This window comes from Bactrocera oleae, chromosome 3 (genome assembly GCF_042242935.1).
Source record: "Bactrocera oleae isolate idBacOlea1 chromosome 3, idBacOlea1, whole genome shotgun sequence".
In the NCBI taxonomy this organism is placed as follows: Eukaryota; Metazoa; Arthropoda; class Insecta; order Diptera; family Tephritidae; genus Bactrocera; species Bactrocera oleae.
In genome coordinates this window covers 12,024,246-12,039,401 of record NC_091537.1, presented here as the reverse complement: position 1 = coordinate 12,039,401, position 15,156 = coordinate 12,024,246, and the positions used below count along the sequence as shown (strand labels likewise).

General features: G+C 38.2%; 1 protein-coding gene across 10 annotated transcripts in view; it reads left to right on the top strand.

The window, feature by feature from the left end:
* Positions 1-15,156, top strand: part of bun (TSC22 domain family member bunched) — a 214,031-nt gene that overhangs the window by 6,784 nt on the left and 192,091 nt on the right. For 3 of the 10 annotated variants that reach the window (XM_036366490.2, XM_014231429.3, XM_070107507.1), the window contains exons 2-3: positions 5,597-6,772; positions 7,537-11,305. In XM_036366490.2, the coding sequence (XP_036222383.2) occupies positions 8,115-11,305 (3,191 nt within the window). In that variant the 5' untranslated portion in view covers positions 5,597-6,772; positions 7,537-8,114. Of the gene's footprint in view, positions 1-5,596; positions 6,804-7,536; positions 11,306-15,156 lie in introns of all 10 variants that reach the window. The other 7 variants (XM_036366485.2, XM_014231425.3, XM_014231424.3 and 4 more) reach the window with 7 other exon arrangements.

Genomic DNA, 15,156 nt, shown 5'->3' with positions numbered 1-15,156 from the left:
TCGAATAACATTTGTTATTTTCCATCTCTTCTGTTTCTTAATTGTTACTTTGTTAGTTCTTTATTTTTTTTAATTTTTTCATGGCCATTGCACTCAATAACATTCGTGACAAAATACAGAAATAATCAAAATTGAATTTAAACTCGTATTTGTCAGAAAATGTATAATCAAACGCAAACACAACATAAAATATAAAAAAAACGAAAGCAAAACAGACAATTGTTTTCAAGTGACTCATTTCCGAAGTTGCAGTTACAACACATTACCAATATAAACACATTAGGGGGGCACTTTTTTTCCTAGTTCTAAAAATGTTAAAAAATCTATAAAGTTTAAAATCACATTTTATTATTATCCCGATCCCGTGTCGATTTCCAGGAGGACCTTTTAAAAAAGGTGTCAGGCGATGAGACAATTTTTTCTGCTTAAAATTATCGCAAATCCAAAAACAAAAAAATTTATTACTACAATTGATGAATACAGCTAATGATCGGAGGATTAGTAAAATTTTGATTCATGATAAAATGCTGGCTAAAAAATTAAATATTTTATTCAAACTTTTATTATTCCAAAGATATCTATCTTACAAAGATTTCGTGTCATTTTTGAAGGAAAATATTCAAAACTCAGCCATTACGAAGTCATTTCCGGCAGTCTCTCGGGAAAAAGGTGCCTCCGCGTTGCCAGCAGAACTTTATACAGCATCACCTGAAGTAAAAAGTTAGATATACGTGCTTTAATTAAGACCGTTAATTAGTTATTGCGCGAAGAAAAAAAAAGTGAGAATTATATTTTTGGCAGACACGTTTTCAAAAAAAAAAAATTTTGTTTGTGAAAATTTCACGACGTTTATTTTTTAAATAGTGGTGAATGAAATATTAAATCCTTCGTTCAAGACCTTGTAAATTATATCTCGAAGACATGTGTAAAATTTCATTAAAGTCGATTGAGTAGTTCGCAAGAAATCTTGACAAACGACTTTGAAAACACAGTTTTGAGAAAAACGCGTTTAAAAGTGACTATATAGCTGACCTCAATTTTTCAAGGCTGTATCGCCAAAACTATTTCGCGGATCAACTTGGACGTTTAGAACAATATTCTAGAAATTCAAAAAAAAAAAAAATTTATATTAATGAAAAAATCGTCTTAAATGGTTGCTTAAACTAATAATTTCAATTTTATTTAAAAAACCTGCAATCAACGATAATAAAATGTGTTTGTTGAGCTTGTGTGCAAATTTGAGCCAAGTCGGTTCAGCGGCTTGTCAACTTGCTAATTATGTCTGTAACTTAGAAAATATTTCTGGAATCACTAAAAAGAAAATTTTTACAATATTCAAATATTTATGTATATACATATACTTTAAAAAAATGCAAAACCAAAAAAAACTTCGATTGCTCCGAATATACCCTGTAACGAGTATTGACTAAACAAAGTCACTGTTAAAATTTTAAAATACAGAGGCTATATAATATTGAGTAGTATTAGTCACTTAGACTGAAGCCGATTTTACTAGCGATAAATACATTTTATTGTTAGAATTTGAGCCACCCTACCATCACTCATATACACCACATATAAATAAACGTCTTCAATAAGTATGTTTGTAATGCTAACAGCAGTTGTTTGTCTGTTCCTGATGCTTCGCTATTTATTTTCATCGTGCGTTTTTATCACTATGAAAGTATTGCATTGATATTATGCGAGTATTTTTACCAACCCAACGCATTCTCTGCTTCCACAGCTGTTTTTATCCTCCTCTTTTATGATAGTGTTCGTCGATTTAGTAACCGTGAAGAATGCCAATTTGTACAGACAGCAATTATTGCTCATTGCCCATCACTTGCCAACACGACATTCATATGTACATATATTGTTGCGCACATACTTACATAAATACGTGAATAAACAATTGTAGCTGTAAAGCCACACCACAGCCAACAACAACACACTTAAACAACGCCACCACCTTCATCTTGCCAGCTCGTTATTTGCCACCTAAGAATAGCTGTTCCACCGAATGGCAAACTCCATACTACATGTCACTTTTACCAACCCCACCTCACTTCGCTGTGCCATACCATAACCGTTGTATGAGTGTAATTGTTGTATGCATGTATATTCCGCAACAGCAACAGCAACAGGAAACTGCAAACTTTTTCTTTTGCTTTCTATCGATTTTTTCTCTTTATCGGTTGTGAAAAGCAAACTGCTGCATTACTACTGTACGCCTTCCATTTCTTCAAGTCGTTGATTTTTTCTACTTCTTTCACAGACTTTATGTTCTTCCTTTCTTCGCTGGTATCTCTTTTTGGCCACGCTAATGTGCGGCGTTGCTTGATTGCTCTTATTCTTTTACATTATTATTTCACTTGTAGTTTTTATACAATGTGTATATTTGTTCATTTGGTCCCCCGTATTTATTGGTTGCAGTGTTAAAATGCAAAGTTTTTTTTTGGGAAATGAAAAAACCAAACAAGCTTTGACTTCGACTGCACTGAAACTAGAATACCCTTCACAAATAAAAAAGTTTCCGTACAACTTTTGATTTTGACCGGTCAATTTGTATGACAGCTATATGCTATAGTGGTCCGATCTGAACAATTTATTCGTAGATTGCAATGTTGCCTTAGACAATAATCTATGCCAAATTTGTAGTATATATCTTGTCAAATTAAAATTTTTTTCATACAAGAACTTGATTTTGATTGATCAGTTTGTATGGCAGATATATGCTATAGTGGTCCAATATCGGTGATTCCAACAATGGAGCAGCTTTTTGGAAAGAGAAAGACGTGTGCAATATTTCAGATCGATCATTCAAAATCCGATAGCCTATTTTGCGTATATACAGACAGACAGACCTACAAACCCTGTTGGTCAATATACCCAGGGTATCAATATACATCTTATAAGTACAAGTGCAGTTTGCGTAGCTCCGTACATGTAAAATATGTGCATTACAGTACAAAGTTTAAACTTTCGCTTTGTAGATAGTGGTTAGAAGCTTCGTAATTTCCGCAAAGCTTGATAAGTTGCCATACCGCGATGGTCTCACATTATTTATTTTTAATTAGTTGTATGGAAGTAACGTACATATATATGTATGGTATATTATATTAGTGCGATCTTTATTACATTTATTGAGAAAGTCAATAACAGTATTCTTGACTCGCCTCAAAAATTTATTTCTTTCCTCATAATATCGAGTTTTTAACCACATTTTTCTTAAATATACGACTTCACTCTAATTTTGTTTAAAGCCAATTGATTCTTGTGAATGAGTTCCAGAAAAATCTTTAGGAAAAAGAGTTCTTTTGCAATTGTGTTAAAAAAAACTGATAATAAATCTAAAAGTTAGTTTAGATGACTGATCCCTCAAAATGCCGGGGGAACACACCTAAACTGCTTTGTACAGTGTTTTGTGAAGCTAGATAAAAACTTCTGTAGCTGGATATCAGCTATCAACAAACCTGCTTGAACTTATAAGAAATCTGCTTTTTATCGCTACGTCATCGGGATGTCTCAAAGAGATCCGAGGTGTTTTAGCCTTGATCTGGAAAAGGTGGAACATTCGAGAAGGAAATCATCATCATCTTCCAAACAGCTTATGCAACAGGTATTCGGTAAAATGTTCCATATTACCACACGATTCAACTATTGCACGACAGGGATTACTGAGGACGCAGAGCTCACTAAACCTTTTACAATTGCATGGGCCAGAAGGACCTTGGGACTACACATTTGCTAGTAGTTGACCAACGCTTGCTAAACTGGTCTGAGCCCCAACCATCCAGTAGTGCACGGCAAGAGGCCAACGCCTATTATGCAGCTAGTGAGACTGAAGTACCAGACCTAGCAAGCTCATCAGCTCTACAGTTTCCTGCAATAACTGGTCAGGCACCCAAGTCACTCTTATCGTGTAGTAACTCCTTGCCAGAGATAATAAGTCTCAGTCAGTCGGGTTTAAGTGGAGTGGATAGTCACAGTTCTAAAGAGTGTCACGCTCTGGAGGAGATCTACTTATGGCAGCCACTTTCGTTTGGAAGAGGCTGACATTTCAGATTAAACTCAAATTGGAGTTGATGAATAGTTCCCGTCAGAGGCAGGTCTCTTATGATTTTTTTTAGCAAAAGAGATTGCTTCTGCTTTTTCATGGTCAACGGTTTGTGTTTTCTTTGTTTTTTCACGTTGTTGAAATAACATAAAAAATTCGCAGAAAAGGTAGTTCTCCTCTTGTCATCTTTTGTCTGTATGTGATATGAGTAAACGCTTTTGCTTCATTGAAATTAAACACTTCGCGAAAACAAAAAAATTGTAATTAATATAAGTTAAAGATGTGAAAAAATCAAACAGAACAAACAAAAATAAAAGTAGCAACATACAATATATACAGCGTCTAGCAATAGGGATGACGTGATTTTGACAGCTCGTGGCGGCCATGTTTGTTTACGGATTTATGTCAAAATTTTGTCCGTGGGTTCAGTAAGGTTTACCATAAGATTATTAAGCGAATTCACATTCTCTGGTGGCTACTGTAAAGTGACAACTTTTCTTCTCAGATGAGTCCCATTTCTGGCTTAATGGCTTCGTCAACAAACAAAATTGTCGCTATTGGTGTGAGTCAAATCCGCGAGTGATTCAGGAAACGCAATTACATCCCCAAAAGTTTACCCTTTAGTGCGGATTGTGATATGGCGGCATCATCGTGTCTTATTTCTTTTGAAATGAGGCAGGAAATGCCGTTACGTCTAAACATGGACACATTGCGCGCAAAATTTGGCGTCTCGTAAATTTCTAGAAATTACCCAGTCAACATTATTTTCCATGGCGGTATGTTAAATCAAAGGTTTACGCCAATCCACCAGCAATATCTCGAAGAGCTCGAAGACAGCATTCAGCGCACTAAAGCCGAAATTCCAGCTCAAATGCTACACCGGAACGTCAAAACTGTCGTAAACGTTTGGAGATATGCAAACGAAGCCGTGATGACCATTTAGTCGACATATTCTTCCAATTATAAATGGCATAAAATTATCTGTCTTACGAAAAAAAAACCAAAAAAACATCACCCATATTGACTTAATTTGTGTCATTTATTTCATTTTAACAACATGTCGTTCTTGTTGGTAGACCCTGTATATGTATATGTGCACAAGTATATATGTATGTTTATTACTGATATTTGCACACTAAGTAGTTAAGTGCAAACCACAATGAAACCAGAAATGAGTTTCTCGCATCAAATAGCATATTTTTAGCGAAGCGTGCAAACATAACCGAGCTATTTGCTTAGGTATTATTGATGGACATAAGACGCGGCAAATCTTTAGACGAGGCATTACTTAAAATATGTATAGTATTGGCTAAGAAAATTGAAACTACGCAGTTGAAAACAACAACAATGACAATAACAGCGCAGCGCACACACACAAGCACATGCATATGTTTGTATGTATGTATGTAAATACATAAAAATGCCGAATCAGAATCGCATGAAATTTTAACTAATATGTCGCTTTGTTCAATAGAAAATGATTATTTAAGAAACTGTTTGACTGATATATGCTTTATTCTCTGCTCTGTTTCTTTACAGGAATAATTTCAGCGGAAACTGAATCCTCTGTGTGAAAAACGTGTGATGGAATAATTAGCTAAAAGATTAATATTCTAATCAACAACAACCTAAAAAATTTAACAAATTCAATACTTGAGAAAAATAAATCAAAAATTTATTTTTTCAGTTCGTAAAAAAATGCTACAACAAATCAGCATAAAGTATACTAGATGTTTTGTTCAAAAGCAAAAAATTTCTAAGATTTTTTGAGTTTTGCTTTTATTTTATTATTTTTTCGTTAAGTTACCTTCCACAACCCAACAGTGCGAAGCGTGAAGTGCGTAAATTTCAGAGGTGCTTCGTTAACGCATAACACGCGATATTTTGAAAAAATAAAATTAAAAATCAACTAACGAATGTGTTCTACAGCTTGAATTAAATAAAAAAAATTTCTAAAAATAGAATAAGTAAATTGCTTGGTTATGTATAATTTAAAAGTATGCAAAATTGTATTAATTTTAAATTAAAAAAAAAATATTTGTGAAAATGTTGCAAATAACAAGAATAGAATAATCAAAGTCAACTAGTGCAAGAGCGTCGTGATCCAGGTGAGAGTGCCACAGATAATGATAGATGTGAGTGAGTGACTGATAAAAGTGTAAACCCCACAAGTTCAACTGCACTGTAATACAAAAATACAAAATATTAAATTAAGTTCTCAATTTATTTAAAATTTACACCGCCTTATTGGTCCAACAATTGTGTCTACATAACAGCAATGTTTGTGGCATCGACGTGTTATGCCACATGACTGTTCTTCATGTTTGTTGGCGAACAATATGCAGCGTCGTCGCATAGCTAACGTCGCTGTTGCCTTTGCTGTCGACAACGGCAAACCCAATAGTGATAGTCGCAAAAAAATTGTAAAAAACTGCAACAATAAACAAAACAATAATATTAATAATAAAATCAAAATTTACACTAGTAGCAGTAAAACGCGCTTAATAACAATATTAGAAGCAACAGCCACTGTCAGTGTCAACATCGCGGTTACACTAAACGTCGACAGCAACGCCGAACGTGACACGAGTTATAACCGCTTCTTTACCGCCATCAAACTAAAATGCGAACAAACGCAGGTCGCGACTTTAGTCGCTGAAATCGTAGTCGTTTTAATAGCCATTTTGAGCACAGCGCCTTTGTCAACCCTACGACGTACGTCAGCTAACCAAAACTCTGTTATACAGTAACCTATAAATGAATAGACACAAATTCAGTTTGAAATAGCGTTTCACAGTTATAGGTCAAGTGTCAATGAAATTGCAAGCAGTTAAGTTTTTTCACGTTCTTGATGTCTAAATTAGTTGAAACAAGAAAAATGTTAACTTCGGTTGCATCGAAGCTATAACACCCTTTACAAATATCATTCAATGAAACTTGATACCGATCTTTCTGTTTGTAGGGCAGCTATATGCTATACTCACCCGATCTACACAATTTTAGGTTATAATCCATGACAAATTTCGGGAAGATATCTCGTAATGTGAACAAGTTTTCCATACAAGCACTTGATTCCGATCGTGCAGTTTGTATGGCAGCTATAGGCTATAGCGGTTCCGACAAACGAACTGCTTTTTGGAGAGAAAATGACGTGTGCAAAATTTCAAATCAATATCTCAAAAACTGAGGGACTAGTTCGCGTATATACAGACAGACTGACGGACAGACGAACATGACTAAATCGACTCAGCTCGTCAAGCTGTTCATTTATATAAATATTTTATAGGAGCTCTGAAGTTTCTTTCTGGGTTTTACAAACTTCGTGGCAAGCTTAATAGTTGAAAAATATAGTATATCGTATACATATATATCGCGTTACTACTTCGCTTTCTTTGAGTTGATCTATTTCTATGAAATGCAACGTACTTGTACTGATGATCAAATTCAATTAAATTTAATTTAAATTTCTATTCTTAAAGCAGTTACCGCTGAGCGCGACCTCATCAGCGACACTAATAAAACTGACAACAATTGCAAATACATATAAAGCAACAGCAACTAGCAAAAACCCACAAACTATTAGGAAAATCACAAAAAGCAACCATTTGTGAAATTCGCAAAAGCGCTGTATACGAATCAGTCCAGTTGGTTGATGTAAATTTATCAGTGTACAACAAATTTAAAGCTGTGACAAGCAGCAGAGAATAAAAGCAAACGAAGAAGTAAACCCTAGCAACAGTGAAGGAAAAATCGATAAAAATCGTGTGTAATGATACAAAATTAACTAAATATATATATATATACATAAATAACGCATAGAATTTAGTAGTAATTAAGTCGTAAGCATAAGTGCAAATAGGTGAATTAAACAAAAAAAAAAAAAAAAAAACTTAACTTGAAGAAAATTACATTAAGGCAGCAGCTTAAAATCGAAACCATACCTTAAAATAATTGCAAAATCGACTAGATTTCTACATTTGGATACAGTTAATTTTCAATAAAAACATTCGTCCTGGATTATCTGCTAAAGACATTGCGCACCTTGAAAAACCCGATTATGGCCGAGAATCAGACCGCCACGGAAGATTCCGGTCAGCAATCGCAACATCAGCAGCAGGGGCAGCAGCAACAACAACAGCCGCAGTCGCCGCAGCAAGATCAGCCACCTCCTTCTGCACTTGCATCGCCTACAACACCGCCACAAGAGAATAATTCCGCATCATCGCCCGAAGACACCCAAACCGTTGTTGCACCCAACACCAATCATCATTCGCACAATCACAACCTCCGCAATCAGCATCAGCATACAAATCAAGTGCATCCCGAACAAGGCCATTCGCTTACCATAATGGATCATCATCAATTCTCTGATATGTTCAAGAGTAGCACTATAGCAGCTCAGCGCCGCAATACAATACAGTCTCACGCTCCTATACGTGCCACCAGTACCACATCGATTAAGAAGCCACCGCTGACTAAAATGACATCGCTATCAAATGCAAATACCGGTGGCAGTGCTGTTGGTGGTGGCACAAAATCCACTAATTCGTCAGACAAACATCACCATCACCATCATGCACAGAGCGCTCATCATTCGTCTCTTCACCATCATAATGTGAACAGCAGCATGAACCATCATCACCATTCAGCTTCAACGGTTGGTAGTGGTGGTGGCGGCACCACTAATGCAGTACATCGTCGTACCAGTGAGAGTTTGCGTCTGAACGCCTCTGTCAGTGGTGGCAATAATGGTGGTGGTGGTGGTGGTGTTGGTGGTTCTAGCTCGGTCGCCAATTCGTCCAATACGAATCTTTCAAATGCGACCAGCAATAGTAGCATTCACTCGAATGTGACTAATAACAGTTCCAGCTCGAGCACATCGGTTGTACCACAGTCAACATCTACTACGGCTTCGACATCGACGAAAGTCACATCGCCAAACAATAATGGTGGTGGCAGTAGTTCGGCCAGCACCAATACGAACCGTAGTCATCACAGTCATGGGCATGGTGGTGGTGGTGGAAATGGCGCTGGCGGCAATCAGCACCATACTGCCGCTTCGCAGCCAAGCAAAAAACCAAAGACGACCTCATCTTTTCAGATTACTTCCGTTACTGTGGGACATCCCAAGGTGAATTCCGATAATGGTGATGAGTCGGCTGACGACTTGGATGAATCTCATACAGATGAATCTCATAGTCGTGTTACCGATCTCGAAAATGAGACACCTTCAATGTCCGAAGATACATTCTCCAAAGAGGAGGTGTATTTCTCCAATAATGCGTTGAGCACTACAGCACCGGTGATACCGACCAGTTCACAGTATGGACTTGTTGTGGTAGATCCCATTGGTCCGTCCCTTGGACAGACTATACAAAATGTACAGGTCAACGTTTCGGACAACATTATAAATGTGGTAAGCGCTGCTGTAACGCCAGGCGGTAGTAAGAAGAAGGACGACGTGAAGGAGACGCAGCATCGTAGCGAACGTTTCAAGGTGGTTAAGATCGAGTCGACCGAGCCGTTCCGTCGTGGACGTTGGATGTGCATGGACTATCTCGATCACTCAACTGTAGGCACCGGCGGTAAGGAGGGCGGCGGTGGCAACAATAATGAAAAGACTGTTTCCTCCGAATCGGGTAGCGGCGGCAGCAGCGAACCGGCAAAGACTACACAAAGTATGATAATTGGAACGGGCGCCGCACAATTACTCGAAAATCATGTGGACGGAGTTGGAAATAGTTTGCAACTTACTACTGGGGGCGGAACTGTTGCTAATACTACGAATGATGACAACTGGAACTTTGGAGAAGGTGATGGAAGCGTAAGCTCACCAGCTCAACAGTTGCATCAGCAAATGTCTACACCATCTGGAATTGCCACGGCACCGGCTACGGTAGTACATGGCATGCAACACTTTATGTCCGATTCAGCCGGCATACAGCAGGGACATACGCAGCAGCAGCAACAACAACAACAGCAACAGTCACAACAAGTATATGCTGATAATGCGAATGCCAATAATACCGGCGTTGGTGGAACCACTCAGGATGTCGTTCACGGGCAATCTTTGCCCATGGATTATGCAACAGTTGTCGCACAGCAATTGCAACAATCGTTGCAGCAACTAAAAAAACAGGAGGAAGCGATTGCCGCTTCAGAGGAAGCTGGTACTGTTTATGTACCACCACAGGCACAACAGCAACAGCCGCAACAACAGCAGCCGCAGACGCTTCCTAGCAATTTACAGTTTCAAAATGGCAGTGTTGTCATGTGTGAAAACAATAACGGTGCTGTAAGCATGCAACAGGTTGAAAATCAGCAACAACAGTCCATGCCAACAGCCTATGTAGCGCAACAGCAAAGTGGCGCCTACAGTCAACAGCAGCAACAAAACTTCCAGCCCGCTGCTACACAACAACAACAACAGCAGCAGCATCATCCACAACAGCAGCAACAACAGCATCAGCCTTCTCCTTCGCAAATGATGGCCAACGACGCCATGAATATGCAACTGCAGCAACAACAATCATCTCAACAGCAGCAGCAGCAACAGCAACAACAACAAAATCAATCGGCTTCCGCACCGACATCGAAAATTGATGGCGCAGCCACACAACCACAACAATTCCAGTTCCAGTCACAAGCGCAGTCGCAGTCGCAGCAACAGCAACAACAACAACAAACACATCCACCACAGTATCAACACCAACAATCAGCTCCAGCTGGTCAAACGATGCCCATCGTAACACAATTGACAAACTATGAATTGCAGCAACAGTCCGGCGGTCAGCAACAGCAACAACAACAACAGCTGCAACAAAGTGCGCCGCCAACTATTGCTGATCCTAAAGTTCTTGCGGCCACCATACAGGCACATCATGAACAGCAGCAGCAGCAGCAACAACAACAACAATCACAACCCGTAACGCTTGACAATGTCCAAATAACCAATGCAACAACAATCGCGAATATGCAAAACGAAACATTGCAGTTGCAGCAACAGAAACAAATTCATAGTGCTAATAATATGAACAATGCTAGTGCCAATGCTAACAATAACAACAACAGCAATAATGTTGCAACTGTGACTACAGTCGAAGAACAATCACAGGCACAACAGCCAACTCCACCGGCACAACAACAACAGCAGCAGCAGCAAGTACCACAACCATTGCAACAGCTATCACAACAACAGCAACAGCCACCACAACAAACACAACCGAATGCAGAAACAGAGACTGATAGGTGAGTCAACATTTTGCCAATCAAATTAAAATTTCTAATGTTATGTGTATTTTTTTATTGAAATTGTTCTTATTTGCCTAAATCGAGTTTCAAAATGAAGCGAGAGTGAAAATGCTAAATATGAATATTGATAGTTGATAAGCTATTCTTTAATTAAAACTAATTAAGTACAATACAAATATCGCCGAGTTTAGCTACTTGCCTTGAAACTCACAACTGCTGATAGTCGACCAGCGCTGGCTGATTTGGGCTGATGCCCGACAGTCCAGTAGTGAACCACAAGAAACCCAGTAAAGCTTCTACTGGTTGTCCTACAATACCTGCCGTGGCCAAGCATCCAACCAGTCTAATCATAAAATAACTCAAGGTTAATATCGTTGCGCTACTATCGGAGTTTGTAGTCACCACACTGAAGAAGGAGTAAATCTACGGCAACCTTTGTAGCAGCCACCTCCGCTTGGAACACGCTGCAGTGGTCAGGCAACCTAAAACTGGAGCTGATGGAAATTACCGACGTGTACTCCTCCTCCAACCCTCCTCGCAAGCTTTGATCCATACGTAAAAACAACTCTCCTCCAGTTAGTCCTTTCATTCAATGTCTCCCTCGAGAAGCAGCAGCCAGTTCTAGGTTAGGCGACCTGGTAATCCAAGTATCCAGATTCTCTGTGTCTGATAGTAGCTTTCGCGGCTATGTGCATCGGGGCTATGTGCAGCAAGACATTCATAGTTCAAACAGTCATATTGTCAGTTGTTCTCTTTGGTTTATATTTCACCAATGTTGCCATTATATTTTAACTACAACAAAATATCGAGTTTGGCAACCCTGCGTTGCAAGAGATTGGAAATCGGAAAAATTCCAATTTTCGCGAATATCCTACCGGCGGTGGTGAGTTTTCATTTACATTGCGGTCTCATAAGATAGGTCGTATCAGCTGATTCGGCCAACAGTTTTGCGTCGGTGACTGTTTAAACTATCAGTGCCATAGTTGGTGTGGTTCGCAGTGCACCACAGTTACCGATAAGCGCCGCCAGTTAAACACTCGCCAATTTTTACGCGAGTGTAGTCTTTTCCAGCGCCTTCCAAACATAAATTCCGTAGCAATAACAGTAAATAAACTTAACACATCTATTGCGTTTCTATAATATCACGAATATATTTGACGTCAAATATATACCGTATATGTCAAATATACATTCCGAGCGGATATCGGAAACCCACCGCAGGCAACTGAGTAGGCAATTGTCGTTTTGTAATAATTATCAACTCATGTTACAGCATGCAGAAATGTCAAAATTGGTAAACTGATCTTAAGCACTCTACTTTAAATTCACTACTATTAATTAAAATTTTTTTTTATAAATCATAAATTTACGATTTATTATAAATTTACGTTTTAATATAAATGCATGTCACAAATTTGCTAAATGCTGCCGAATTCTTTAAATTGTGCTTACCAAAAATGGGAACTCTGGTTTGTTATCTAAGTTTTCAAGTATACTGATTTGAGTAGTCATCCGTAAAGGAAAATCCTGTTATAGTATCCGCCACAAGTTTACCAACAACTATAATCCAGTAGCTCTCCGCAATATAGGTGTAAATATAATTAGTTCTACGAATCTAAGAGGCATTTTAGAGACGCTTATTAAAACCTAATACTTAAGAGAAACATATAATTTTTCAAATTCAAACCGATTGCACCTAGACAAAAGCCGACCGCAAGTGAACTTGGCTTTCCACTTTAATCAGCTACACTTCAAATTTACCTTGACTAACCTTTTATTGCAAAAACCGTTATTAAGTAGACACATATATAAATATTTACATATGTATATGCTGGTCTATTCATATTTTTATGAGCGCAATGCGCTCTCACTCGTAAATTAAAGTCCGAATAACAGCCGTAGATTTCTTCACATAAATGTCTTCCAGCAGACGCTTTGATTGCTGTCTGAAAGAAACTCGGTTGCCCAAGTAATTGAATTGAACAACACGCTGGCAGTCAGTAGCTAAGCAAAAAATGAAGAGAGTAGAAATATATATACGCGTATGAATAGACATATGTACACGTATGTACGTGTATGTAAATGCATATTAAAACAGCAGCAACAATATGTCTGTGAAATCGCCGGCTATTGCAGTTGATATTTCTGTATATATGTATATATATTTAGCAAAGATATGATTATATGCATATATACACACATACATACATACCTATTACAAGCTAGATTGTGCTTTTGCGCCATACATACATACATATATAATATATATACTAACAGACATGAATGCATTTGCGTTTGCGCGACTCATGCCGCCGATCGGTTGCCGGTGCTGCAGTTGTTGCACATGCCGACAATGCTGCTATTTGCCCGCTTATGCCGGTCTCGGCTGTGGCGATAGCTTTGTGGCTCAAATTGCCGGCTGGTGGCTGTCTATGTTTGTTTATGTTGTAGCGAATGCCGTCGTGGCTGTCTGCAATGCAAGTGGGCCACGCTTTTGTTGAAGCAATCCTTCTTTTTTATTATTATTATTATTTCTTTCGCTTTAAATTTGACTTCGCTGCGCAATGGCTGGCTGGTCTTGTACCCACACGCCGTCTCCCAACAACTTGTCGCATGCAACAAAGTATGAGTATGTAATATTATATGTATGTGTGTGTGTATATATATATATATGCATTCGCATGTATGTTTGCTCAACGTCATCGGTATTAACAATTTGGCGTTTGCCTACATCTTGTTGCATTCAGTTAAGCAGCGGCAAAAATAAAAATAGATTGTGAAAAAGCGAAGCTTGCGCGTGTTCGTATTAACAAGTACACAAGCCACACTTAAAACGCACACAAACACACATTTATGTATATACGTACATACATATATATTTGCTAGTATATTTTTTGCCCAACATAAGCGTGTATAAAACATATGCCAAACGAACTTACCCATACTTACCGCTGTACATCGATATATGTATGTATGCGAATGTATGCCTGTATGTATGTACAAACGTAGTTGGCTTATTGCCAATGCGCTCTACGTGCTACGCAACCGGCGCAATCACAAACAGCCATAATCATGGCCACAATAACGATCTTAGTCGGCAAATTTAGGAATTTCGCGATCTGATTTGTCGTTCGTCATATGGCGAATAGGCGAAAACTATACACCCTCCTGCTTTCTAAATCTGCATTCGAAGTTTCAGCGAAGACGACAATCAGCATGACGTGCTAAGTCGATTAAGCCATTAACGGGATAGCCGCTCAGTTTTTGAGATATCGATCTGAAGTTTTGCACACAACCTTTACTCCCCAAGAAGCTGCTTGTTTGTCGAAACCACCAATATTGGTTTAATATAGCATATAGCTGCCATACAAACTGGCCGATCGGAATAAAGTGCTTGTATGTAAAAGATTTTTATTTTTCAAGATATTCTCACGAAATTTGGCATGTATTATTGTCCAAGGCAACAGTACAATATAAGCAGAAATTGTTCAGATCGGACCACTATAGCATATAGCTGCCATACACACTGACCAATCAAAATCAAGTTGTAGATATTTTTATACTTTTTCAGCTATAAGAAATGCACTTGTGAAGGGTATTCTAGCTTCGGCGTAGTAGTACTCACTTCTGTAAAATTTTGGCATTAAAAATGTCCAAACTGCTACACTAATTTGTGGATCTTCACTAATAGTTTACAAAGCCGGTAGCGCATATTCTTTCCTAGTTACAAAAGTCGTTTCTCTACGCTCCCTCTCATATCCTTACTAGTATCGATATTTAGGTTTTAGTTAAATTTCTCTTTCACCAACTTACCTGCTTTGTTTGTGTTTACAATTAACTTAAATATC